This window comes from Athene noctua, chromosome 2 (genome assembly GCF_965140245.1).
Source record: "Athene noctua chromosome 2, bAthNoc1.hap1.1, whole genome shotgun sequence".
In the NCBI taxonomy this organism is placed as follows: Eukaryota; Metazoa; Chordata; class Aves; order Strigiformes; family Strigidae; genus Athene; species Athene noctua.
This window is the reverse complement of record NC_134038.1, coordinates 95,090,921-95,118,688: the sequence shown is the minus strand read 5'-3', so window position 1 is coordinate 95,118,688 and position 27,768 is coordinate 95,090,921. Positions and strand designations below refer to the sequence as shown.

Sequence of the window (27,768 nt, the reverse complement as noted above, 5' to 3'; positions counted from 1 at the left end):
CCACCGGGCCTGGGGAGCCTAGCGCCCCCGTTCGCGGTTCGATCGCGGGGAAGGAGGGCGCCGGTCATTGATGGCCGTCGGGCGCGGGCGGCCTCCTGGCACACGTGCGCTACTGTCGTCGGCCCGGGAGGGGGCCCCGGTGCCTTGTCCCGTTCCCGTGGAGTCTGGGCGGCGAGCGAGGGCTCTCCGGCGGGCTGCGGGCTCCTCCGGACAGTGCCGGCCCTGGCCTTGCCGCAGAGCGAGCGGCGCTTGGCGCTGCTGCTGCCCAGGCAGCGCTCTCGGGCCCCGCCGTGCGATCGGCCTTGGAGAGCCACGTGGGCGCGGTTGTCCCGCTCGAAACCCACTGGAGGCTGTAGCAACGGGTTTGTCTCTGCGTGCTGCTGCGCTCAGGCGGTGCTGGCTGCTATAGTGAATCGTTAGCAGATGCGCTGGCTGCCAGACTGCCTTCCCACCGCGCCTCCCGCCACCCCCCAAGTGTCCTTCACATCGCCGAGCCACTAATCTCAGTTTACTCTACAGCGTTATCTGATTGACCACCTGAAAACTGCCTCCCTGCTACTAGGTGTGGAAAGGCAGGAGGGCAGCCATCTCACTCGGCTCTCCCCGCGGGCTGCAGCTCACGCTGTGTGTCAGCTGCTTCCCGCGGTGGGCAGCTCTCCTCTCCCGCTATTGCCACATCATCAGCCCTTCTGACATCCACTGAAAAAACCTGTAAATTAGAGGTCTAAGAGAACGTGCTATCACAGTTGCTTGCAAAGAATGCTTGTATTCATAACCTGTTCAGATACAAAGTTTTTAATTAAAATAAAATCTTTAGCGTGATGAGTTTAAAATTTCAGAAAATAAAACCACTGTTGTTGGGTTGGGTTGCACGTGATTGAGCAAAAGTCTTTGCGCGTACCTTCTAAAGCGACTTGGCATGGTTTGCATTTGCTTTTTCTAGCTATGACTGACAATCTCGAGATCCTTGGATATACTTGTCCTGCTCAAGGATTCTTATTCCTCGTGAAAGTTTTTAATTATTTACTTTCAGTGTGTACTCGTGACAGTTATTTTTCTGGCTTGTGTAAATCAGTCATCCATTTCTACTCTTTCATTTTTGGACAATGTTAGTTTTTTTAAAAATATCTGTAGTTTTGTGTATATATTTTTGTGTATAAAATTCTCAGCCTAGCCTACATGGGCTCTAAACGGCAAACAGACAAAACTTTGTCCTGTGGCTACTATTTGTATTGCCCGGTGTTTGACTGTAGGAGACTCTGCTCCATAAAATCAAGGAGGCAGTGAACTATCTGGCTGCACTTGTCTTGGAGCCTTGCTCTGGGGCCATGCTCTAATGTTTCTTTTCTGAACAGTGTTGTGGTTCTGTTGAACATAGGGATATAGCTGCATATAATATTGAGGAGGTCATATTCAAAAAGACTTTTTTATGTTTTAAAGCTCGAATGAAAATAAGTGCAAAAATAACTTTACCTGTGAAAGTGTAGTGTTCTGGTACCAGCAAATGAAAAGGACATGTTAATAATTTGTTAAATGTATTAGTCTTAGAAGAAATAGTACTCAGCAAGTTAATTTCCTGGCAATAGCGATGTCTTTATTTTCACATTTGTAATAACAAAACAAAATTAAAGTAATGTAATATGGTGATGTTTAAAAAAAACAAACAATGGCTTTTAAGGCAAGTTGTTTGTATCTGCAAATTTAAGTGTGAATGATGAACTTCTTGATACCCAGCTGTAAACTTTCTGGTTTTGAACTCACTGGTACATAAATGAATAGTTCAGAAAGCTAAAATTCTTCAAACATAATTTTGAAAATTGTACTACAATGTCAGTTTTCTGTTGACTAACTAGACACTGAAAAGACTTTTCTTGTATTTGCATTTTGTTTTGGTAGGTTCGGGTTTATTAGTTGCAGCTCAAGATGCTACAGAAGATGAGGAAGCTGTGGAAGATACTGTAGTTGAAGATGAAGATGATGAAGCTGAAGTTGAAGAAGATGAGCCAACAGACTTGGTAATTGTACATGAATGTCTACTTCATAAGTACAAAATAGACCGAAGGTACCTGAAGCTAGGTATTTTAGATATATTTAAATACAAGTTTAATAGCATCACTATTTCCAAATAGCTGTTTTAAAGTCTCCAATTAAACTTGTGTTCAGTTTGATGTTTCAGAAAGATGTCTTTTCCTGAATTGTCAGTTGAAAAAACACATGGGGACAACCTGATTTCTGATGACTGAGACTGCAGTTCACAAGAAAAACACCAAATGAGGCAACCAGATTATCATAGAAGCCTCTTGTAGTTCTTCCCAGTTTAAGGTGTATCTCGGTAAACTGAGAAGGACACTGGGGTATAGGACTACTTCATTCTGGCTTCTTTGGGCTCTGTTTTCAAGGGGCAACAGAATCCTAATTAAGCTCAGTATTAATTCTGAAAAACTTTGTTTTGCGGCCTGTTTTCACTTAGCACATTCCTAGTCTCTGACACTTGTTGCAGGGTATGGCTGTTATACCAGTAGCCATACTGCTGTTCAGGGTCACTTGCTTCATCCTGACAAAGTGAAATGCTTTATGTAGTTGTCCTGGTTTCAGCTGCGATAATTTTCCTTCATAGCATCTAGAATAGTGCTGTGTTTTGGATTTGATATGGGATTTGGTATGAGAGAAATACACTGATAATATACACATGATAATACACTGATGGTTTTAGTTATTACTAAGAAATCAAGGACTTTTCAGCTTCCCATACCCTGCTAGTGCGCAGGTACACAAGAAGCTGGGAGGGATCACAGCCAGAGCAATGGATCCAAACTGACCAGTGGAATATTCCATATCGTATAGCATTATGCTCAGTATATAGATGAAGGTTGGCCAGGAAGCTGACTTGCTCTCTCTTCTGGGATTGTGGTTTTCGGATTTTCCCTACTCAGGCATGGCTAGCTGGGAATGGGCTGGATGTTGGTTGATGAGTGGCAAGCACTCACATTGTGTATCACTTGTATATTTTTACTATTGTTATCATTATTTCAATTATTAAATTGTTTTCATCTCAATCTATGAGTCTCCTTACATTTACCCCTCCAATTCTCTCCCCCATTCCCTGGGGTGGGGGAGGGTGAACGAGTGGCTATGTGGTGTTTGGTTGCCAGCCAGATTTAAATCATGACAGTAGTTATGTGATCAGCTTGTAGCAGTACAGTATTGGGCTTGCTCAACACTTAGTGTACTTAAATTGGTACAAAAATTTCTCAAAGTTCTGGTGCAAAATAAGAAAGTTTTGGACATTATTAGGAGAAGACCTAAATAATGAAAATGGAGACCTGGTAAACTGTTATTCTGTTAGATTTTTACTGATGTTCATAAGTTGGTGAGTTTATGGTCGACCAGCTTTGCTAAGTGGTAGAAGGTATGCTAGGTATTTGATATTGACAGAGTATTAAATAACCTTTTGGATGTAATTTGCTTTTAATAAATAGTCTGTGACTCAGGTACAAAACGTTACACTTTTTAGGCAGTTTATTTGCCACTGAAATAGAAGATGCAGTTTTGCATAGCATCTTGAAATCAAGATGCTAGGTGCTCAGCTCTGGTTCATGGCTTCCCTAGATCACGGTACGTGTAGGCTATCCATTGCTTCAAGATTACGCAGTGTTGTTTAAGCAGGTTGTTTAAGCAGTGAAATCAAATAATCTAACTCACAAGCAATTAGTTCAGACAGTTCAGAATGGGTTCAGCCTTGTTTTTATTTGGTGGGGGAGGTGGTGATCCCATGATCCCCATGTGGAAAATAAGCCCTTAATGCTTGCAATTGCCAGATTAAGTGGATCATCACAAAGGTGAGCTTGAACAAGTGAATCCATGAATTTACTTAGTTCCAACAGTCTAACTATTTCCAGGCATATATAACAGTTAATGAATTAAAACTTACAGAAAACTTCTATAAACACTCCCTCTGTAGTGAAAGTAACTCTTATTTGCCTTATGGTTGCTTATAATTTTGGAAATGCTTGTTTTCTAAATAGAAATAGCTTAGTTGTGAACACTTAACATTTGGATTCTATTATTTTCCTTCCACCCCCAAACAGAGACCTTACTGTTGCTTTCCAATTATAAATATTTCACTACTGCTAAATGCAGTTCAGATTAGTCACTGTGTCAAATACAAGTAGAAAGATAAATGCTGAAAATTATGCTAATCAAATCTAGAGGGAGAACAGACTATATACTAATCCTGCAACAGCAGGAATGGATACTAATTCTTACCATTGTTGCATGATTTGACACGTGGGTTTCTCATGAAACAAGCATGGTCTTTGCTTCACTGTTCATTATAGGATTTTTCAAAAAAGTCTCTTGTCTTAGACAGAAGAAAAAGAGGAAGAAGACTTGTCAGGAGAACCTAAAGCCTCACCTAGTGCTGATACAACCATCTTATTTGTGAAAGGTGAAGGTAAGAGTCTTGTGCTTATCTACCAATTTTACTGTTGCTTACGCTATATCAATGTGTGCATAAAACAGTGAAGCTATAAAACCAGAATCTGTTCTAGACACTCTCTGTTTAGAAATGGTCTAGGTGTAGTGTATGAAGTTTCTAATGGTTGAATATTTTCTTGTGTTTTAGACTTTCCAGCAAACAACATTGTAAAATTTTTGGTGGGCTTCACCAATAAGGGTGCAGAGGATTTCATTGTTGAGTCTCTTGATGCTTCTTTCCGGTATCCTCAAGACTATCAGTTTTATATCCAGAACTTCACAGCTCTCCCTCTAAATACAGTGGTTCCACCACAGAGACAAGCCACGTTTGAGTACTCTTTCATCCCTGCTGAGCCTATGGGTGGTCGCCCTTTTGGACTAGTTATCAATCTCAACTACAGAGATGTAAATGTAAGCCTGATGTTGTAATTCACTTTAATCTTTCTAGTTGATGTGGAAATGTCAGGAAGGAACTTCTCAGTCAGGTTACTACCTATTCAGAAAGTTGAATGCCTCTGGTTTTTAAGCAAAGCAGTAGATCCATAAGCACAGTGAGTCTGTTTACATGTTTCACAGTAGCCCCCCCATGTGCACCTACCTCTAGAAGTTAGACTTAGTCACATCAGCAGTGGTAGAATGCCTTAGAACTGTGTAGTAGTGGGCTGTACTCATGTAAAAAAAAAAAAAAGCTAAAGCTTTCTTTAAAATAACTTTGACTGGGCTTTGCTAGCAAATTTACCTATCGGCCTGAATCCTCTCTGCAAATTTGACTTGGAGCAAGTAAATGGCCAGTAGTTGCAATCTGGGGGAAGACTATCCAAAAGAATGTGGTTTAAAATAGGGGATTCTTTTCTCCTTTAGTGCAGGTCAAAGTTTAACAGGCTTCTGTACCTTTCTGTTTTGATTGTTTTAATAAGAACCCTTCATATGTAATAGCTCATTCTAGTAACTTCTTGCTACTACCAAGACTGTTCTTTGTACTTGCACCAAAAGTGCTTTTATGTGTTGAGTCAAACTTGCACTGCTTATAAACTTAATGAAGTCTCATGCAGGAGTTACTACTTTGTAGAATTTTTCCAAGAACATGGAAAAAGATAAACACTTGTGTATGCGTTCAAGAAATTAATTTAAAATGTTATGTGGAAACTTCATTATAGGGCAATGTGTTTCAAGATGCTGTCTTCAATCAAACTGTTACAATTATTGAAAAAGAAGATGGGCTGGATGGAGAAACGTAAGGAGACTGGAGATTCAAGTGCAGTTGGTATACTGATAGAACAGGTTATTGGTGGTGCCAATGAGAACAGTTCTTGTATCCTCATTGAATGTTAGGTTGGCTCTGTTTTGCTGATGGCATAGCAGGTGTTTGACTTGTACAACGTTGATAGACTGCAAATATGAACTTTTTCCCCAAATTAAGATCTGTATTAATCCTAGGGGTCTTCAAGATTAGTACTGTGTCAACGAGCAGTTTACACATCTGCTTTGGCTCAGGGGGTTTAAACCTGGAATAGGGCCTGATGTTATACAGCTACATAGCAATTAAAAGCTGTTAAGCTTCTGTTATGCTCTGTGCTTTTTACCTAAGAATTGAAGATGCAGAGGGTCCATAGTATTGGCCTACTGTGAAGACTGGTATAACTTCTGGAGCATTCCAGTATAATCCAAGATTACATAATCTGAAAGATGTATTTAGGATATGAGAGGAACTCTCACTCATTCAGTATTGTACTAACCCCTGTCTGTAGCAGGTATCTTTCAGGAGTGTTTTTTTTCCTGGTCTTAGGCTTAAGTACATGTGATATACCTTATATGTTGCAAGCATGTGCTGTGCTGATATGCTTTATATATTCTAACACTGGAGTGGAATTTTAAGAGAACCTGTGAGTTAAGAAAAATATAATCTTCATAAATACTTGTAGACAGTGCTGAATATTTGAATTCTCCTGCCACAGGTTAGAAATTGACTTCTGAGCAAGCTTCCTTTTAAAAAAAGCCAACCAAAAGATATCGCTGTTGCATGAATTCATATTTCTCAAATGCAGTAGTGTCAATGAAAGAACAATTGGTCATGTGAAAATGTATGATACACTGATAAAGGAGATCTCAGAAGAATTCTGAGTATTAGAACCAGTTTGAGTTAATGACCTGTGCGTAGATAATTACCCTAAAAGAGGGATATTCAGTTAAGTCTCTTCTGTAGTTTAATTCCATAATTTCCTTTGTCAGGTTAAGATGTTCAACTTGGAATAGATTCTGTACCTGTAAATTCCTGCCTGCTTCCCAAATTAATTTTAGTTATGTTCACCTCTTGCTAAGTATCAACAGGTATTTCAGGTAGAATTCTTCAAAACAAACTAAAATGCAGAGATTCAAAAAATTGTCTGCACAGGCAGAATTCTAACTGTGGAAGACAGAGCAAGATAAGCAAGGTCTTTGAAAGATCTGCCAGTAGATTGGTATGCTAGCAGCACTTGCTTTGCAGTAGTGTACTAAAAGTGTATTAAGAGATTTTTAAGGGTTTTGTAAGTGGTTAAGGCTGTCAATAAACATTCATTACTTTCTCCCCCATCCACACCCTATAAAAGTACTTGGGAAAGAACAAGTGGGCATGTAGCCAAAGCTAGTCTTAGTTTCTATGCCTCTGTAAACCTCTCTTAAACACTTGAGATTTTTAGTTAATCGTTTCTTAAACTGTTTTTTAAAGGATCTTCATGTACATGTTCCTTGCTGGACTGGGTCTACTTGTCATTGTTGGCCTACATCAGTTACTAGAATCCAGGAAGGTGGGTAGTGTATTTTGTCTGTATACTTGCTAATACAAGACCATACCAATATGAAAACAATTCCGTAATTGCTTCTGGGGTATGATGGTACAGGTAGAACTTTGGAAGATTTACTTTCAGAACCAAGACCTTGGAGATTACTGGGAAAACTAGAGTTATTTTCAAAAAATGCTCATAATTGGAGACATTTAGGTTGCTTCCTTAATGCTCTTTGGGTCTGCTCTTTTGCACCACACTGAAGTGGTTGAATTGGAATCTTCAGTACCTCCCAGTCACTGGATGTGTGCAGCTACTGATGCAATACTTACTGGGTAAACTTTCCCAATGCTCTCTATTTCTTATCTATTAGTTAATCTATGTCAAACTTTTGGGAAAACAGTTGTCTAGTTCTTTAGTTCTTATCAGTGCTTTGCCGTAGTGCTGATTGGGGTCTTCTGCATTCCATTTATAAAGTTATACAGCTAAGGGTTTGTCCATGTAAGTAATCTGGCAAGTAAAAGCTGTTGAAATAAAAAGCTTAAGCCTCATCCGCATGCAATGCATAGGTTACGTCTTCATGTAGTCTGGCTTATGATACTTTTGAGGTAGCTTCCTTTGGGGAAAAAGTATGGAATGTTGTGCTAATCTGAGAAAGTGTAACAAAACTGCTCATCACAAAGTTTGATTAATCAGCCATTTTTTGTAACAAGTATAATGAACTTGCCCAGGCATGCATGAAATCTTTATCTTTGTGTGGAATAAGTATTGAGGCATTAGAAGTGGTAATGCCAAGCTTAAGTGAATAAAATTGTTAATGGTAAAGATAGCTTAAGATAAGCGACAAAGACAGCTTCATACATTGACTAGCCTTAACTTTGTGTCTTAGTAAAATAATTGCAATTCATTAAACATCATTATTAGTTATTTCTAATACTTGTGCTATCAAGACTTTGTGGAAAGAAAAATCTATCTATCTTGACTTTTCAGAGGAAAAGACCAGTACAGAAAGTAGAGATGGGAACATCAAATCAGAACGATGTTGATATGAGCTGGATTCCCCAAGAAACTTTAAATCAAATAAGTAAGTAGTCTGCCTTCCACAAACTAGACTGTAACAAACTTATTTAATCAATTAGTTGTAACCAAATAAGTAGCTGATAGCAGTTTCTCACAACAGCAGAGAATAAAATTGTCTAAAGCACTGCTTACTGTGAACATTACTTACTTACTGCTTACTATTACATTAGCAGCCTAGTCTTTTATAGAACAAACTTCAGTGGTTGGTACAATAATGACTGTTGGTGACTTCTACAATTTGCTCTGTAGAATCTTTTTCAGCAGTATAAAATCTACCCAAAGCTTGGATCACAAAGGAGGTTTAAATAGGAGAAAATATCTATAATCTCAAGTTCTTTGGAAGTTTGTCTGAGACGTGTTTGTGTGTTTGTAGATATTTCTAACTTCTCTTGCTGTTTCTTCTGTTTTGCTTTCCCATGGCTTCAGTGCAGAGTAGAAGAGGTGAGACACACTCTAGTGATTTAAAGAGTCAAAGTGCTTAATGTGTTGTCCATGTTATAACTGAGCGTGGCTAGTACAGCTTCCTGCATGCAGTGACTGGTGATGTAGCATGAGTAGTAAAAGATTACAGAATAGATGCATGCAACCGTACAAACACGTTTTATATACATTTGTTTTCATATATTGTAAATAATGTATATATGTATTTCTGTTTATATTGTAGTAATGTACTTCAGCAATATTCTACTGAAACTATTATCTCTTCTCATAGTTCCCAGAACCCTTTATCTAACATGGAGATGTGTATCTTGTCTTCCCTGTTACCTTGATGTAGTGTCAGGCCAATGGCTGAGTACATCTTGTTCCAGTGAGAAACAAACCTCAGCCTTGTGTATAATAGTTTAATAGTCAGGTTTATCTTCCTGGCCCTTCCTTATCCCACGTGAATTACTATCACCAGTAGCATTGGTTAGGGTAAGGTGAGAGAGCCTCACTCAACTTGCATCCTAGACAAGAGAAGTGCTTTGAAAACTGTTTGCAAGAGCTACCTTTACTTGATAAAGACTCCTGTTTTGATGAAATAGGCATATTCTGGGCTTTGTTCAGTGTAGAAGGGCTAGAGGCCTTAGCTGTGACAGTGAAGTTGTCCCAGGAGTTGATGACTTCACTTTTTTGATTTCTTCACTCTTTTTAACTGTACTTGTATTACATAGGAATAAGGGCTGGTGTTTTACTGCTGAAAATGTAAGCTTTCTTTTACACTTGTCTTCTGTGAGACACAAGAATAAAATCTATACACAGGAATTTGAAAAGCTTCAATCTAGCAAGAAAGATTAAAGCCTTAAATGCTAATTTTTTTTCCAAAGAGCAAACTATCTCTAAATGGGTCCAAATCCTGGCAATGTTTGGGTCCCCATCCCTTTCTGAAGCTAAATAAGTATTCATATCTATTTAATACCTAAAGTTTAGGAAAAACTGATGTTTAAATTGTTCTTAATTGTGGTTTTCTTTAGATCCAGGTTAGTTTTAATTAGAACTCTACACTAGAATTCTTTGAAATAGATAGCCTCCTCAGAGGTTCTTGACTATTTTATTGTTGAAAGACACTTCATACTGTACTGATTGGCTTGTAATGGCATGATGGCTGCTCCTTGTGTTAGCACATATTCTAAACAGTAAAATTATTGGAGATGGTTCTGTTTAAGAAAATGTGCATTTTTGAGTCAGATACACTTAGCAATCACTTCAGCACTTCATCCAAAGTATTGCAGCTTTTCTACCATATTACAAAGATTGAAATTCTACCTGTGTAAGGACCATCATTGTAAAGGACAATTATAGGCATGTCAAAGTTTTAAAAGTAGGATGATGCTTCTGGCATCCTCTGATCACAGAGCTAAAGCTGGGTGGCTTGCCTGTATGGGATATCTGATTACAAAGTGACATCTTCATAGTCAGACATGGATGCTTACTGGAAGAGTGTGTTTTTTCACAACCAAAACATTTCTTCTGTTAATCTGTATGAATGTGGAAATACTTTATGCAAGACAAAGTTATCTAAAGGCGAGTCAGTCACACATTCTTCAGGCAGGTAAATTCAAACCAGTAATGGTCAAAATTCAGTAACTTTGGAAAAGTGTAATTACTGAGCATGACTTCTAAACAGCAGAGCATGTGTTTTCATCAGGAGATGGTGTGGGGTTTGTTTTTTTGGGGTTTGGGGGTGTTTTTGCATTTTAGTAATGGGCAAATCAAACAACCCTCACCCTGGAGTTGCATGTTATAGAATAGGAACGTTCTCTTTTTGTTGTTGTTGCCTCCTACTTAGGATGCTATTAGTAAAAAAGCCTTGAGGTGTTTGAACTGGCTTCTCTGTGTTGATGCATTGTACTAGAAGTGCAGTTTGGCTTGTGTTTGGGAGGGAGAAAAATAGATGGTCATATAACATCTAATCTGAAGTAGTTGTAGTAACTGATGCAACTGTCTTTTTTTTTTTTTTTTTTAAATCTAGATAAAGCTTCACCGAGGAGGTTGCCCTACAAGAGGGCACAGAAGAGATCAGTGGGCTCTGATGAGTAAATGTTAACTAGCACAACAGTTGAACCTTTACTAATCCTGCCTGTCTGGGTTTTTTGGATTGGAGTAGTGCAGAGAATCCATATCACCATAAGGAAAATACTGCTAAACATTTGGACTGAACAGATTAACTGAGTGGTGTTGATATTACTGAAAATGCACTTCTCTTTTTTTTTTTTTGTTAATTGTTGGGGGGTGGGAGGGGAAGGTAGCCATTAAGATTTGTGCCTGCGTGTGTAAGCAGTTGGTCTTAACAGAACTATGTTACCTGAAATGTGCCTTTAGAGTTCTTTGTAATGCTGGCTTGTTATCTGTATGCTGTCTTTGAAGGATTTTTCTCCTCCCCTGAATCTGAATGTCTAGTGACTTAATCTGTCTTGATTGTATGTCTGTATCAGAATCTGTATGCATTTTTATTTTTCAGTAAGTAACTTTATTCTCTACAGCATGCACACACTCAAGTGTGTGTGTGGTCCTATTTCAGTGGCAAGGCACTGATTATCTAGATTGCTGCATAGTTTGCATTCTAAAGGCACAATTGGGTATAGCTGCTCGTAGTGGTAGATATTTTGCTGCTGTTTTGCTCTGGGCATGCAGTGACCTAAAAATCTGAACTTAACCTGCATAGATGTTAGGAAGACTCTTACACAGCAGCGGAACTTGTGAAGCATGGAATTTGTGTGCTGAATTGGTATTACTACATAAATTTTTTTTATACCCAACTTGTTAAATGGTTAGTTATTGAGTCGTGCCAGCAGCTTAGGTATTCTGATTATAGTGGCAGCTCTGCAATGTTTACTCAAGAAATTACTGAATAAGACAGAACAACTTTCAGTAAGTTCTTGGTTCTCCCAAAAACTAGAATGTCATATGTATCAAAATGTGGACTTTTCTTAAAGCTTTACATGGGGAAAGGACTTTGCATTTACTGTACACACTTGAAACTGAATTTGAAAAAAAATGTTGACTTCAAATAATCTTTTTAAATGGCAAACTATTTAATTTCATCCTTTGCAGTTTTTAAATCTCAAACTTCTTTTCACTGGTCAGTACATCGGTCAGTTATTTAATCACCTTGTCTTTTCTACTAGTAACATGGATGCATATTTATTAACTACATGTTAGTTCAGTACTAAAGCAGAAGAAGTATATGCAATCAAAATGGGATTTTCTTTTGCGGCAGGCACAGTTTACATGATTACCAGGTACTGAGATACTGATCCATATCCACTGCATTCAGGAATTTAACTGACAGTAAAAAGCAGATAATGCAGAGTGTCAGTTTTGCACTTGGACAAGGCTTGGATTGTTTGCATCTCTTCCTGTCTCTGAAGGTTATCTGGAAGCTTGTTGAGTTCAGGAAGGGACATTGACTTGAGACCTCTGTTTTCTTTTTCTCCTCTTCCTGATCCCTACATATGGAAGTGCTCTTCTAGATCTACACTTGCTCTGCAGGGACTGAGCTTCTGAGCCAATGAATGCTGAGCAATACTTGCACGTCATGTCATAGTGGGTTTGAAGCATCTAAACTCTGAAACTACCTGTACTGGCACTATTTTACTCTACACTTTGCCAGAATGAGCTGTGAAAGTGTTCTTGATTCATTTTGCTAGGGAAAAGATAAGAATAGGAGAAGCAACCTCAAAGATGCTTTGTTCAACTTCCCTTTAATACAGCTAGCCCATGCAGAATATTTTTAATAGTTAAGATTGCTGAATCATCATACAAATTACTTGGCAAATAGTTGAAAGCTAATTCTGTAAGAGGTATCTCCACTCAAATTGTGTGGAACAACTTTGTGTATAGTGATGTAATCTGGCTGGTTCTGCAGTAGGTTTATGGGTTTATATTCAAGCTTGCATTGATTCACTGATGTGTTTATATATTAAATGCTTTGTTTGCTAAAACCTTATAGCTATTGCAGCACCTGATATACAGAACTTCCAAGTTCCCTCTTGAATTATGTCTCTAACCTGAAATCAAGATATTTTTTTTTTCATTTTCTGGTAATAAGTAATCTTAAAAGGTATACTCCAATTCTCCCCAAGATAGGAAGGTACTCTTCTGAAGGGGGCAATGATGAGAGCTGCTCTAGATAGTGGTACACTAGGAAAAGAGGGGATCAGAACAGAGGATACTAATTTGTAATATCCTAGTTTCATTTGTTCAGATAGATAGTTTAGCCCTTACTGATTGACTTTTGGAACAAATTAGGCCTTCAGAAGTCTCACACTGACCAAGACTTAAGAAACCAAAGGGCTGAAGGACTGTACAAGTAAGAAATACTTATTTGAAGGTTTCAGCTTTCTTCTCTGTACATGGTGGTTAACATCCAAATGCTTAAGTTCCGAGCATCAAAGAAGAGAGTAGACAGTTCAGCAACCTGCACAGGAGCTAGCAATGTGAAAGTCCAGTTGTAACAAGACTGACTTTCTGATCATAGTGTGGCATTCACTGTGGATGGTTCCTAGTAATTTCCAGAATCAGTAAGTATGAACAGTGGCCAGCAGTCCACTACTGCTCATGATAAATGAAGTAACAGTTTTGAATTCCTTGTTAGTTTGCTGTAGCTGAAATTTAGCAATAACATTCTAGTGTATAGTGATGATTGAACTTTGTATCTCTTACATTATTTCTAGTTAATAGGCCAGGCTACTACACTTAGATTTCTTCAAATGGGAGAATGTAGTTGTTGATTTATCTTGTTTAACAACTTTTATTTTGATACTTGAATTTTCTACTCAATTTTTAGACAGCTTGGTGTCAGAGGTATGTTACTGGTACCATTATTACCATCAGCTGAGTAGGGTATAGTTTCATTAATTTTAAGATGGAACAAGTAGCAATTTTGTGTCTGTGGCACCCCTTTCTGTGTGGCAGCACAAGCATTTGTGTAATTCTTACCAGTCTAGTTTTCAGCATGCTTACTACACTACCACAAAACTACTCATGTGAGGTTATGAGAAGAGAAGCAAGGGCTCTGAAAGATATGGGCTAGGGATTTTTCCTTATTAGTAAGAGATACTAAAATGGTTTTAGATGGCAAATAAACTATGCCCTTAGTGCAAAGGACCGCTAATAACTCCTTTCTCACAGCTCCTTAACTGGTTCAAAAAATTGTGAAGGCTTAATGAGTCTATACTTGGGGTGAGAAAAACTGCTTTAGAGGGCATTTCTACAGTGGTAGCAAAGCATTAATTTAGCTATACTTGATCTGCATTTGACACCTGTGAGCCTCTGTATGCTGTCTGGTTTGTGAGAGCAGTTCATATTTTTTTCCCCCATATTTAATCAGAGTGAGTGGCTGTCAGACTAAAGGATAAGATACCATCTTTAGTCTTCATGTACAAAATAATAAATTGTTGGCAGTGGAGATGAATGGAGCAGACTAGTGACAGCAATACTTCTGTTTGTTTCAAAACAGTTATGCTGAACATCTTTACCTTGGAATGGTTGTGATCAAAAGCATCATTCACTATTTCTGGAATGCACAGTACTGAACAGAATGTTGCCATTGAAAGCTCTGCATTCAGGGAAGCAGAAGGAAAATCAAATAGTAATGTAGGCTGGTGGATCTGTTTGTCAGTGTGCCTGATGTACTGAGCAGCAGCTGAGTCTGTTCTTTTTTTTTTTTTTTCCCTCCAAAGGAAGGACAGTACCTACCTCACAGGAGTGACACAAGGGCTTTTTCAGGAGCGTTTTGAATTACTTGAGATTGCACAGTACACTTCTATGAAGATAGTAAGACATAGCACTAGTGTAACTTGATGGTAACTATGTAGATTCATGTTGCATCAGTTTTAATACCCTCACTGAGCGGAATTTAGCAGTTTTACACTTAAAACTTGTCTTAAATACACAAGAATTGCAGTTAACTTAGAGGAGAGTAAAGCCAGAAAGATCTTTCAGTTTCTGTAGGTGCTTATAGTTGGGCTAAATAACATTCTTCTGACATTTTTCCATTTCTCTAAATTTTCCCAGGGATTTTTTTAAATCACATGATCTAGATGATTGTGTAGATACAATCAACAGTCAGTTTGAGTGACTGTTTTGGATGATTAAGTTCAGATGATGTACTGCAAATTAAATGTTAAATTAACATTTACTTTCTTACCTGCTGACTTTCATTTATAAGTGAGATCACATCTCTTGAAAACAGCTGCAGGTTTTTTGTAAAGTAAGCTTGATTTTTTTTCTTAGCCTTGTGTAGCTTTTTTTTTTTAAATAAAGCATAAGTATGGCACCAAAAGGCCCAAGTGGTATGCTGGTGCTCTTTTTCTTGATAAGCAACCTGTAGTAGCAAATACGCTCAGAGTGAAAACATGCTTCTATTAAAAAGCAGCTTTTCTACAAGTGTATTTGGAGTGGGAATAATAGCAAGGAAGTGTTCTGTGATTTATTTTTTTTTTGACAATGGACTAATATTAAGACTAAATTCTTTATAAGAATAAGGGAGGGCCCTGGGATAATGTTCACTAGATTTCTGAATCCTGATCTGTTAGAACTGAGCCAATCCCCTACATTTCCAGAAAGAATAACCTGTTGTTACTGTAGGCAGCATCAAAAGATCTGTTAAGATGCTTAGAGGCTGCTGGAGCCCAAAGTTAAAACAAGGCCAAACCCATATAGCTTTAAAGTGTATGCCATTGTCTGACCAAGCCAACAGTAATATTCAGGCAGCAATACTGAAGGTGTACTACCTCCAAACAGAAGGATAGGAAAAAGGAAACAAAACCCAAAAATGGTTAAATAATAAAGGGTGCTGTGACTCCTGTATTTGTGAACTACATCTGTGGATAAATAAGGGGAAACTTAACACAACTGCTTTTAAGATGTATTTTTAGCTCCCAGAGCACATAAAGTCTCAAAATTGAGGTCTGCCTCATCTTTCCCTGAAAAGATCAAGATAGATTTCTGAGACTTCATATTGGTCTCTATTCTTTCTAAATTAGTCACTGCCGTCTTAATTTTAGTAGGTGTTCTTTCTGTCTGCTCATGTTAGTCTTGATTATAAATTTGTATTAACCAAGATGCAGTAAAATTTCAGTATTGTAACATACCAGTTCCTTAACTGGTGAGGGAAAACTGAAACTTAACCTGTCTGTCCTCATCTCTTTTGGTCTATTCAGTTTACATGGAAACTAGAGCTTTTCCTGCCTTAACTGAGTTTTCCTGTGCCACATAAGTTCCCGTTTCATTATGTGAATTTAGGAGCTGGCTCTTTCACATAGTGGATACTTGGGAGTTAACATACATAGCAATGCAAGTATCTGAATAAGAGAAATTTTCAAGATAACCTAAAGTGTATATTCTAGTAAAACAAATACAGTTCTGCCCTACAGGGCCTGGGTGAAGCTAGACAGTATAGTTTTCATTGAAATGAAGCTGCATTGGTGATAACAAGAATTTACCCTGAAGATAAAATACAATCCTAAATTCACTAGTTGGAAATTATTATAGCCAGCAATACCAAAAGCTGCCAGTTGAGGGATCTCCCAATCAGCTGCTTCTCATAACAAGACAAACACGAGAGAGCTTTAGTCCCTTCTCAGAGAGCAGCATCTAAATGGATGGGCTAGAACGACTGTGTCTGACTTAATCATTCTTTGCTCTGTCTTGGTCACTGAAGTAAGTCTGAGCACTGCATTTTTCTGTGCTTTTAGGAAAATAATTCACAATGTGAAACTTAAAACTATGAGAAACTATAGATACTAGTGTCCTGCATTTGCTTCCAAAAAAAGTCAGGGCTAAACATCTACAGGGTCAGTGTGAGGTGCTGCATCATCAGGGATGACAGTGACACTACCTCTTTTGTCATCTGGTTTCCTGGCTCTCAGCAAAGTTTCTTGTGACTGAAGTTAGACTGAATTGGGCCTTTTAACTTCATGTGCACCTCAACCATGTTCAGACATAAATAGATCCACATCCTGTCTTTAGCTAGAGTGTTTTTTCTGTGGAAGATGAATCAGTCCCATCCATCAGAACACTGAAGTGTACTTCCTTGCATGAGCCAGGATCCACAGCACTACAGAAGCAGGCAGTGCACAGAACCTTCCCCTGACAGCATGCTTGATCCCAACCTCAGCTGCCAAGTCCACCAGAAAGTTTCCAAGAGAGATGGAAAGAACAAACTTTTTTTTTTTTAGCAGGAGTCTACACTGAAAAGAGGAAGGTCTTAAAATACCCTATTGCAGGTTTCAGTTGGAAATGAAAAGTTAGAGTTTAGTAGCATCTGATGACTGTCACGTACAGCATAACAAACATTGTCACCAAAATAACAGGTTATAATTGGAAGAAAGTGTAAATACCCTAACAAACTTGATTATGAAGTGTGTTATATTCTCCCTAAAGCCAGTATTTAAGACTTTGTTCATGAATGGTTGTTTGTAATGGTGCTTCATTCATAAAGAGTGGAAGTATTTCTCACAGCTGGAAATGACATTTTGCCCCACTAATCCTAACTAGTTGCTATTATAAGCAAGCTGACAACCAGGAGGCCCATCTTGCTGTTAAGCACCACAGGAAAGGCAGTCTTTCAGAAAGAAAAAAACAAATGAAACAGGATTTAGCTTGTATTTTAAAAACCACACTACACAGGGACCATCTCCTTTCCAGTGAAAGTAGTAGTAGTTCAGTAGTCTGACAGGTTGTGATACTGCAGTGTCCTATCACCATCCACCCTCAGCTGAAAGATAGAGCAAGGACGAAGTACAAGGCATCAGTTGCAGTCACAGAGCGAGAACGATCACAGACCTCACTGAGTAGTGTTATTCTGTGCTCACTCAGGGCAAGATGTTTCCTGTGTTTCTGTGAAAAGCATCTCACTGGGTGTCATTTACTGATCCTTTAGTGAGGTGCAGCACTCCTTGTGGTTACTGCAGTTTTCCTTTAGTGAAATCGCCCAGGGGCATCACCCCGTCATTGCTGCTATTGCTGGATTTGTAGAATGTATCAAAACAGATGTCACTGATTCACTGTAGTGGTAATAAGTACAGGCCACCAGGGATCTGCTGACAAACACCAAAATGTCCCACAGCTGCAGTTCAGTAAAAGGCTGCCACAAGGAACCCTTGGAGGGAGCTGCTATCACTTTTAATTAAAAGTGTTGTTCAACTTAAGTGCCTTAATTTTTAAGCAGGTGTTTTACAGCTGCTACACAAAATATTTTGGTTCAGAAAAAACTTTAAAACCCTTTATGAGAGGTGCGTTCCCCAAAAAGTAATAACAAAATGCATTGAAAGCAGCATGTGGCTCTGCATCCTGTGCCAAAATGAGGTGCACAGGCCCCTCTGTTCTCCAGATCCTTTCCTCTCCCTTACCTACACCCCTGGCAAGCTTTTCCAGCCAGCTCAGAGCTGGTTCTGGGCTTCAGGTAGCTGCAGTAGAAGGCCCTGTGGTTTGAACTCCAAAAGGTACTGTCAGATAACAATCTAGACAGGAGATCAAAAATGAAAGTTGCTGTGTTGTGGTACAGACTTTTCACAGATTGCTGTGTATATGCTGGCAGATTGATACTTTGATTTTCTCTAGCTGTGGAGTATAATCGACCTGATGTATGTAACCTTGAAGCCTGTAAAGATTTATTCATATAGGCATCTTGAAGGCAACAGATGAATTGATGTTAAGTATCCTGACACCAAATAGAGATCTACTGGCAAAGTGAGCAAATGGATGAGTATTGTATCCCGCTCAGCAACGGCACATAAGATAGCACATATCCTACAGTGTTCCGCCTCCTCCCCAGCTGCTGCCTGGGAGCCCTGTGCATCAAGTAGGGCTACACTTCAGTAGAAACAGGAAAACAGCAAGGAAAAAAGCAAGTTACAGTTTTTGTTTACAGCCAAGTTTTACCCAGTCACTTTTCCTTTCTCAGGCACTGGTCACATGGTAAACCTTGAGTTGCAAACACACTAGAGAAATATTTATTGGTCAAAGCAAGCCTACATCTCACAGCTAGCACTGCCCTCACCCTAAAATAAAATACAAATATTTATTTTGGATGCAGATCCATTGGAAGTCAGATGTGCCTCATTTAAGACAAGTCTAGTTGCAAATGGAAGCTGTCATCATTCTTGGTACAATCAGATAACAGGAGATGGGAGGAAAGGTTAACATATTAATTGCTTTAGTTATCCAAATGTAACTGAAATAATTTCTTCACCCACTCCTTGTCCGAGGGCAGGGGCTGCTAGGCCTGTGTGCACAAACACATGCTCGCACACACTCATGCAGGGCCAATTCTTTGCATACCTGCTGCAAAGAGACATGTTTTGCTGTTTCTCGGATCATATGTTGCAGGAGAACCAGCAATGTCTCTAGCTGACATTTTGTCCTAACCTTTGCACACTTTTATGAGTAGCGTGGCCATGCTCCCTTCGTGGTTACAGGCTAAAAATTACTGACGGAAAGTCAGCCCACAGCAGAGCTGGCCTTTACCACATTAACCTCTGAGATTATGAAAATAGATCAGGCCTTTCATGATGAAAGCCTTTTCTCCAGCAAGCTTCTCTGTTATTTACAGTCTCCTATTGACTGATATTTGTAAACTGCTTCACAACCCTTTGCTGAAAGGCCCTAGAGAAGTTCAAACGCTTTCACAGCAGCGTATTCCAAACGCCCATCATCCAGAGTTTCCTCATACTCTCCTGGCAGTTTTCCCTGACAAACAAGAGACGTATCTGGCATGGGAGAAATAAACAACAAGCACAGCAAAGGAGAAAGCTATTTTCAGTTCCTACTACTCAGAGGATTGCTACAAGGTTTCCTACCACATTACGCTTGTGAGGTTCAGTGAGCCAGAGAAGGCTTCCCACTTACTAGTATTTAACATAGGAAAAACTCCTGCTTCCTTTGAATGTGGCTTTTTTTAGACTCTGAGGGGACTTGAGAACTGAAAGTAGGAGGCAATACTAGATTTTTTGGAAAGGCTCACGAGTGCTTCTCAACTCCGACTCTTTACCTAGTTTCAGCTCTACAGGGTGATTGCAGATGCATAGTGAAATGAAGGCATCTTGGCTCCTTACCTAGGAATACTCTGAAGGTTTTCATTTCCCTAGAGAATCCAGTCAACTTTCCCCTCTGCCAGGCACCCCATTAACACTGACGTGCAGATTACACGTCACCTACCTGAGGTGACGTGCGCAGCCAGCAACAGCAAGGTAGATGTTCCTATAGCTCCTTGACACCCCATTCTGTGCAGTAACCTGCCATCAATCTGTGTCTTAGCTGCTGTCTGTGAGCAGGCCAACTTCCCTCTGCCTCTCCACCACCTTCTTCCTGGCTGTTAATCCACTTAATTTCTTTTAAAAAAAAGAGATCTTACTGGAAAAACAGCTTCATTAATATCTTTTTACAATGCCGATCTGCTGCTGCTTCTTCAGCAGTGCATAAATAGAACACTCTTCTCCTTATCCCCATCCTACCCTCCCCCCCCCCCCCTTGCATTAAATAGGCCTCACTGCCCGGGTGAAGCCACTGGTGAGCCCTGGCAGCACACAGGTCTGCTCTTTCAGCCTTTGCACCTGGAAGAGGTGCAGCTGGTGAGAGATCCTAAACCACCCAATAATTCTGCCCCACAACACTCCTCCCTGTGCTCTGCCCCCCTAGTCCTCTAATCAGTCCCAAGCAAACACACGCACTTCACAGGACAAGTGAGTCCTTAACTTTTCATAGGACCAAGGGCACACGTCACCAGTGCCTGACACCCACTTGACATGTAGGAGAAACACGTGCTTGCTTGATACAAATTGTCCTTTCAGGACTGGTAAGAAGGGGTTAAATCATCTAAAACTGCATCCTCAATAACAATCCTCAGCTGAGGTGACTAGGAGGGACACCAGCATGGCCCTGCTGAGAAAGGCCAAGAGCTTCAAACTTGTGGAGTGCAGGTCGGTGCATCTGCAGGACACGCTTTAGGCTCTGGAAGGGGCTCTGAAACAAAGCTTTGCCTGACTTCAAAACCAGAGGAACAGACTGCAAGTGTATAGCCCCTCAGCAGGGCTGTTGGCTCAAGAATCCCAGCTGTGCTGAACCTCCTGTCATTTTAGGGATATTTCCACTTTAATCCTGTGATCCAGCATGGCACTAATTGCCCAAGACTAGGGAAATCCTGTGGTCTCTCCTGGCCATTTGGTTCCCCTGTTCCCTGTGTGTGCACATGAGGACATGGATCAGGGAGGGCAGCTCCAGTGTGGGGCTGGAGGCCAAACCCAAGCCCAGGAACTCCAGAGCTCACACAGGACCCCAAGTCCAGGGGTCACCACAGGGACATGGTGCTACTGCATACTACATGCAGTATGTACGCGGACAGGCAACTGGCCCTCTCCCCAGGTCTGCTACCACACAGGCAGTCTAGGCTAGGCAAATAATGTCATCCCATTAGCAGGTTAGATACAAACCTTTTCACACACACACCTTGGACCATTTTTTTGTCAAACATTCAGCTCCTCTCTGACTTGAAGGAGATTTTAATACTCCCCCCAAGTCAAAAATGTGGCTGTTCCCTTATTAAAACAGATTGGAGAGCAAAACCCATCATCTTCCTATTGCTCGTTGTGCTGTCACAGCATGGGTGCAGTGAGCCGCTCCCCTGTGCGGGTGGTTACAGTTCCTGCCAAGGAAAGGGACTGGAGAGGGAAGTGCTTTACACAGCTCCTAGGTCGGAGAGCTCAAGTGACCCACGTCACCAGAAGATACTGGTGCATTTCCCTCCCTGATGTTGGCTGCTCGGGTACCCAAGTTCTAGGAAATGTCAGTGTGGCCCATTTAGTCCAGTCCAGCAGTTGAACAATCCCAATTAAACAGTCCCAATTAAACAATCTGATGCATTTCTCCATCCTTTTCCTGCATTGAGTGGATGATAAAAGATGATGCCCCTTAGACTGTTTGACCTACAGAAAGGGTCAGTTATTCCATGCTGGGGTCTTGCAGCTCACTTTTGCAGATAGTCCTAAACCTCAGAGTTTCCGAAAGTGACATTTTCAATCCAATTGTAACTCTATTGAAATGCCTGAAGAAAAAGTCATGTGTGATTCCCCAAACCAGAGGCTTGTGAACAAGGAAAGCTTTCAAGTAAACTTTTGCCCCTTGCCACCTTCGCTAGTTAAATCACGAGTAATTTTGTTTCAGACATTTTTCAACAGAACAGGGCAAATCACTACATTAATAGAATCAACAGCACATCATTTCTCATTGTACTCACTTCCTGAAGATCTAGGTGTAGGTATACGGCCCTCCATCCTTCCAACGCTGGGTACTTTGTGACAGCTGGATAATGGAAAACAAATGCTTTTATTCCTTTCTCTTTACCAGTTTGCATTTCAGTAGCAGTAAAGATGCAAAAGATGCTCCCACTGGGCTCCGCATCCTGCTTTGGGACAGCCAATTTTCACCCTACCTCAAACCAGCTCTCCTGCCCATCCCTGTGGCCCACAGCCCACAGATTCATACTCCACACTTGGAAATAAACACCCTCCTGGTGGCCCTCGCTGCCAAGGCACCCCTCTGGTGGCAGAGGATTTATATCTTTCCCAAACCTTAACGCTCTGGGGTGAGCGCATGGACTCCACACCCGAGGCAGTGATGTGAGACAGACCCACAACATGGGGAGCTGTACCACTGTCTCCACCCATGTCAAGAATTAACCTGCAGCTTCACATTTAAAAAGGTGGGAAAAAAGCTTTAGGGAATAAGGCAAGGAAGAAGCAAGTTGGAGGAGGTACATGGAGACAGCACCACCTCCCCATCCCTCTGTTAACCTGGTGTTTCAGGCCAGCTCTAGCTACCACTGCCAGTGGGGAGGAGTGGAGGCAGGAGGAGGGTGAGGGAAACGCCAGCAAGGAGCAAAGTTCAGCTGGCCTGCAGGATGTTACCCTGTTGAAGGCAAAAGCAAGGAAATTCCCAGCTCGGGAATGGTCACAGTCAAATTTAGGTAGAAGGAGAAAAGGACTGGGCACACCATACCCTTCCATGGCCCAGAACCAAGTGCTAAGTCATCTCTTTCCTAAGTAATTAGACACAATCACTTCCTAGCCACATAAACTCATCCCGTTTGATTTTACCCCTCATGCCAGGTCCCCACACCCTTTGGATGTGAGTTTCCCATCAGTCTCACAAGAGGAAGGGAGATTTCTCAGGCCAGGGGGTAGAAGAGTGAATAAAGTGATTTTTCTGCAGGTCTCCTCTCAGAAATCTTGTTTCCACCCCTTCAGCTCACCCAGAGATACTTCACAAGGCCCTGCTTCATCAGATACCCCTGGTTTGGGGCAGAGCTGGCTGGCTGACTCTTCTTTTAGGCTGTCCCTGTTCAGCAGTGAGGGACTAGGTCCTCAACAGGGAGAGTGCTGGGGGGAATTTTAACCTCTGTCATGAAGGTAAAGGAGGCCAGAGGGAGGAAAGCAGCACCAGTTTACCCCTGGGTATGCCTCTCTGATTCTGAATCTGGTTCACTTCTCTACCAGAAAGAACCACCCCCCCAGCAGGACTTAGGAAGATGCGGATGCTTCAGCTTCGTTGCAGTTCCCTGGCCTCCACAGCTGGATACGCAACTCAGATGATTCTCTGGGTCACTGTCCTGTGAAATGTGTTTTATTTATAGGAAAGCATATAAAATGAAGCTAAGGCAGCTCCAACACACCAAAACAAAGGATTTCTCTCTTTTTTTAACACATGCACGTGGCTTCTGAATACACCGTGAAGATTTCACAGCCATACACATTTATGCAAAAAGAAAACTACTCTGGCAGAAACCTATTTAATTTATATAAAAAACAACTGATAGACTGTTAAGCACCACAACGCGCTGGAAGGACACTCACTTACGTGATCATGGGGCTACAATTAACAAAAAAAGGAAAGAGAACCCTGACCCAATGCCTGTGTAGGAAAATCGGCACCACAGCACTTTTCTGCTGTCTTCAGTTGCTACGTTAAGGAACTGCACTGAGAGAAAAGCACCATTTCAAAGGGGCTTGGCTACCAGAAAATGGTGGTCAAAATTAATTTTCAAAGAGCTGCAATCATCTCCAACTCAAACTCAGTTCAACTGAAGGAAGAGAAACAGTGATGCTATTTGCACAGATAAGCTCCGGCCTGTACATCATCCTCTACCAGAGATGTCTGAAAGCAAGTTACAACAAACCCACAAGAAGAGCCACGTCCATTTTGTAACCTATAATTTTTAAATATAACATTTTATTGCTTAGATGGTTTGATACAGAACAACTTTTACTTTTTATTTTGAATTTGGAAGTACTGTACAACTGAATAAAAAGAGGAATAAAAGTACCAAAACAAATGTGTGATTCTCTGTTCATGTGGCATAAACCAGTCTTGTACACAATTCGTAGCAGCAGTTTAAGTTCCCTTTAGAAAAATATGAATTCTACACATTTATTACTGTTTCCTGCATGGGATGAAATCACTAGGATTAAACTTCCTTCGTGGAGAGAGAGAAGAGAGAAAGGAGACATACAGAGAGGAAAGAGAAGATGATGAATCATTCTGAAAATGGAATCAGACTGTCACATAGCCCCCAAAAGTTATTTCACAACAGCCTCAAACAAGGTTCTCTTTTTTTTTTTTTTCTTTTTCCTTTGTTTATTTTTTTTGCGCTTTCACAGTCAAGTGCTTAATGTAGTGATTGAATTATCTCAATGTTAAGTCCATTGCAACTCAGGCAAAAGAATTTCAGAAGATCCTCTTTTTTTGTTGTTTTTTGTTTTTTGTAAAAGCCCTGAGAGAGGAAAAAAAATAAAAAGATTCAAACAAAAATCGTATAGAGACAAATTAGCTGAACATGCAAACTAAAGCCTAAGATTCACCCATAGTTTAAACACATTATAAATTTCACAGTTTAATATTGGGGGAGGAGGGGAAACAAAAAAAAACCCAACAACAGCAACGGTTCTCAGTCAAACTCAACTAATAAAAATGTCAATAAAATGTGGCAAGACCTTATACTCTACTAGGATATAGATAAAGGCTAAATAAAGCTTTAAATCAATAGTGATTATTGCTAGCAGATGTCCCGGCAGGCTGCTGGGAATTAATTACTTGCTACATTGTTCTGCAGCATATAGTTTAGTAATGGCTTCTCCCCCACAGTATTGCGCAGTTTAGTGTGGAGAGTTGCAAAAAAACCCCAAAAAAAACAAAAACAAAAAAAAGACAAAAACCAAAAATACCCAAAATAATAATAATAATTATTATTATAATTATAATAGTAATAACAATTTAAGGGATGCATGAACTGGTTTTAATTAAGTAGAATGCACCTGGGTAGAGTTTCAAATGAATCATTGGTTGTGACTGATTTGTCTGTATCTGGCATTAGCTTTGTTTCTGAACTGGTTCAAACATCCCTATTTTAAAAAAAAAAAAAAAAAAAAAAAAAAAACCAACACAAAAAAAATAGAAATCACATATACCTCAACCATTTTTTCTTATTCTATTCGCAAGAATATTAATCGAAAACGTTTCTCTTCCTTTGAATTCTGGACAGTGAGATTTCAGTCTCCAGAAATTTTCGGAGAATTTTTAATATAGATATAGATATATATAGATATATATATATATTATATAATATAGACTGGGTCTGAGGCCCACTTCCTCCATGTCTGGTGAGAGCAGGAAAAGCGATTCTGCGGGGGGGAGGGAGGGTCACAGTGCGGGCTGGGCTGGGGGGCTGCAGTGGTGGAATAGCACAGTGAGGCTCCGGCAACGCTATTTATTATGGCTCTGTCTGTCCCAGAGGTCATGACTGAAGGACAATTAACAAACAACAATAACAACAACAACAACAACAAGTACAACAAAAATGCTGGGCACTCCTAAAAATGCACAGCTACAGTAGGATACATTTTGCTTAACCCCTTCAATATTGGTGGCTGGAGTGTCACCTGTTGCCGGCAACAGGAGCCCTACGGAGAAATTCCAGCTGCCAGCATTAAAGGGGTTAAATTATTGATATGAAATTTAGACACACACCTCAAGTCTTCAAGCATCAACCCCAAAATCTCAGGAAGAATTTTTTTTTAATTTATTTTATTTATTTTTAACATGTCTTATATCTGTAGTTTTATTACCAGTAGTACTTTCTTGCTCTAGAACATGACAGTAGCAAGATGACGGTAAGGCTCGCATTTCTCTCTTGCTTGCTTTCAACTGGAAGACGGAGTAACTTTGCTCTTTAAGTAACACACGCTGTCACCGATGTCATTGCAACAAGATTAACCTAGTACTCGCAGTGCCTTTCTTATGCACTTGGAGGGGCCTTACACAGCCCCCTCGTTCTCGCACGCTTCTCCCCCCGACACACACACACGCACACGCACCCACACGCACGCACTCGCACCCCACCACGAGTGAGATGTTCCCCTGTACAGGTGTGATGATACCTCGCTGGCCTCCATTTGACTCTCCGGTCAGAGGAAGGGTTTCATTTAAAGTACAGTAGAAGAGCTGCAACATAAGAAGAGGAGCTGGTGAAAGCGTTAAGTCAAACACATTTTGAGAGGGGATCCAAGCTGCATTATACATCTGCGTGGGCAAATATTGCCCATTGGTTTCTGCTGACTGCAGAGACAAGCAAACTGATGGATTTATAAAATAATAATAAAATAATAATAATAATAATATACTGAAGCAAATCAAACATATATAACAGCGGGTGCATAATTTCCATAGGTTACGTTGCTATGTAACTCTTCTCTGTAGACACGCTCAGTCCACGATGGACAGAAAAAAACCTCTAGGATTTAGGAGACCACTTCTAATGCTGAAAAGTGGAAACAAGTGTGAGGTTGAAATCTGTTGTGTTTCCTGCTCTCGGCTTGAACCACTCTGAACACCTTCAACTGCCACGTTGTTCAGGCCTGGAACAGGCTTAATGCTCCACCATGTGGCAAATGCAAGAACATCTACTGAGAAAGAACAGTAAGTCAACATCTCATCTGCGTTTCCTCTGACTATTTCATATGAAATTCACATCATTTTTCTTCCAGTTATTGGCTGTGGTATCCAAGGGCCTCCCACCCCACTGCCCCCATTTCCAGCTCAGAGAACAAACACAGCGACTATCACAGATATACAAGAACAAGCTCACGCGCACCAATACAAAAGGTAACATTAATGCTTAAATGAAAAAGGTCCTCTCCAAATAATTCATTAAAATATTAAAAAAAAAAAAAAAAATCATTTTTGAAAAAAATCTATAATACCAAAAGATCTAATAAAGTAGTAAGGCACTCAAATCAGTATATACTGTAGTCTGTTGCATTATTATACTGAAAGGCATATGGCACCGCGTTCAGTCTGCCATACTCTCCCCACAGCTGTAGGTCACTCTTCCAAAACAAGACTCCAGCAACCTGGCTTCAGTTTGCGTGCTGGGACGGGTCCAACCTCCTAGCAAGTCACTCAACCCCCAAGAGCTGAGGCGCACTGTCTGCAGAGGCAAGGATGTGATTCATGGGAGACTTTTTGTTGTGCATCTCCAGCAAGTCTTGAATGAAACCTGACGGCCTCTCGTGCTCGGAGCTACCCCGAGGTTCCTGGTCTTTTGCGGTCTGCTTCTGTGCACTCTTGGTGGGTTCCGCGAGGCAGGTGCCAGCTCCTCGCCCACTCGGCCTCTCTTCTCTGCAGGGGGAGTCCTTGACAGTGCCAGCCAGGGACTCTTTTCGACTTCCCATGAGGGATGTATGGCTACTGACACCCCCCGCAGAGTCGCACTCATTTTCTGAGATGGGGTTGGTGCCACTGTGGCTAGACTCATTTTCACTGTCTTCTCCACACCTTGACTGGGTCTCCTCCTTGTCGCTCTCCTTCCCATGGTTTCGGGCATTTTTGACTTTCTGATGTATGCGCTGGTGACGAACCAGGCTGTGTTTCAGAGTGAAGGTCCGTTCACAGGTTTGACACTTGTATGGTCTCTCAC

At 40.5% G+C, this 27,768-nt stretch overlaps 2 protein-coding genes across 9 annotated transcripts in view; one reads left to right on the top strand and one right to left on the bottom strand.

Moving 5' to 3' along the window:
* Positions 1-24,536, top strand: part of SSR1 (signal sequence receptor subunit 1) — a 24,909-nt gene extending 373 nt beyond the window's left edge. For 2 of the 6 annotated variants that reach the window (XM_074899642.1, XM_074899641.1), the window contains exons 2-8: positions 1,897-2,015; positions 4,366-4,453; positions 4,625-4,887; positions 5,634-5,710; positions 7,184-7,262; positions 8,229-8,322; positions 10,771-15,611. In XM_074899642.1, the coding sequence (XP_074755743.1) occupies positions 1,897-2,015; positions 4,366-4,453; positions 4,625-4,887; positions 5,634-5,710; positions 7,184-7,262; positions 8,229-8,322; positions 10,771-10,838 (788 nt within the window). In that variant the 3' untranslated portion in view covers positions 10,839-15,611. Of the gene's footprint in view, positions 1-1,896; positions 2,016-4,365; positions 4,454-4,624; positions 4,888-5,633; positions 5,711-7,183; positions 7,263-8,228; positions 8,323-8,691; positions 8,760-10,770; positions 15,612-23,293 lie in introns of those variants that run through there. The other 4 variants (XM_074899638.1, XM_074899639.1, XM_074899640.1 and 1 more) reach the window with 4 other exon arrangements.
* The window catches only part of RREB1 (ras responsive element binding protein 1), a 125,053-nt gene continuing 121,291 nt past the window's right edge, over positions 24,007-27,768 (bottom strand). For all 3 annotated transcript variants that reach the window (XM_074899634.1, XM_074899636.1, XM_074899637.1), the window contains one exon: positions 24,007-27,768. In XM_074899634.1, the coding sequence (XP_074755735.1) occupies positions 27,248-27,768 (521 nt within the window). In that variant the 3' untranslated portion in view covers positions 24,007-27,247.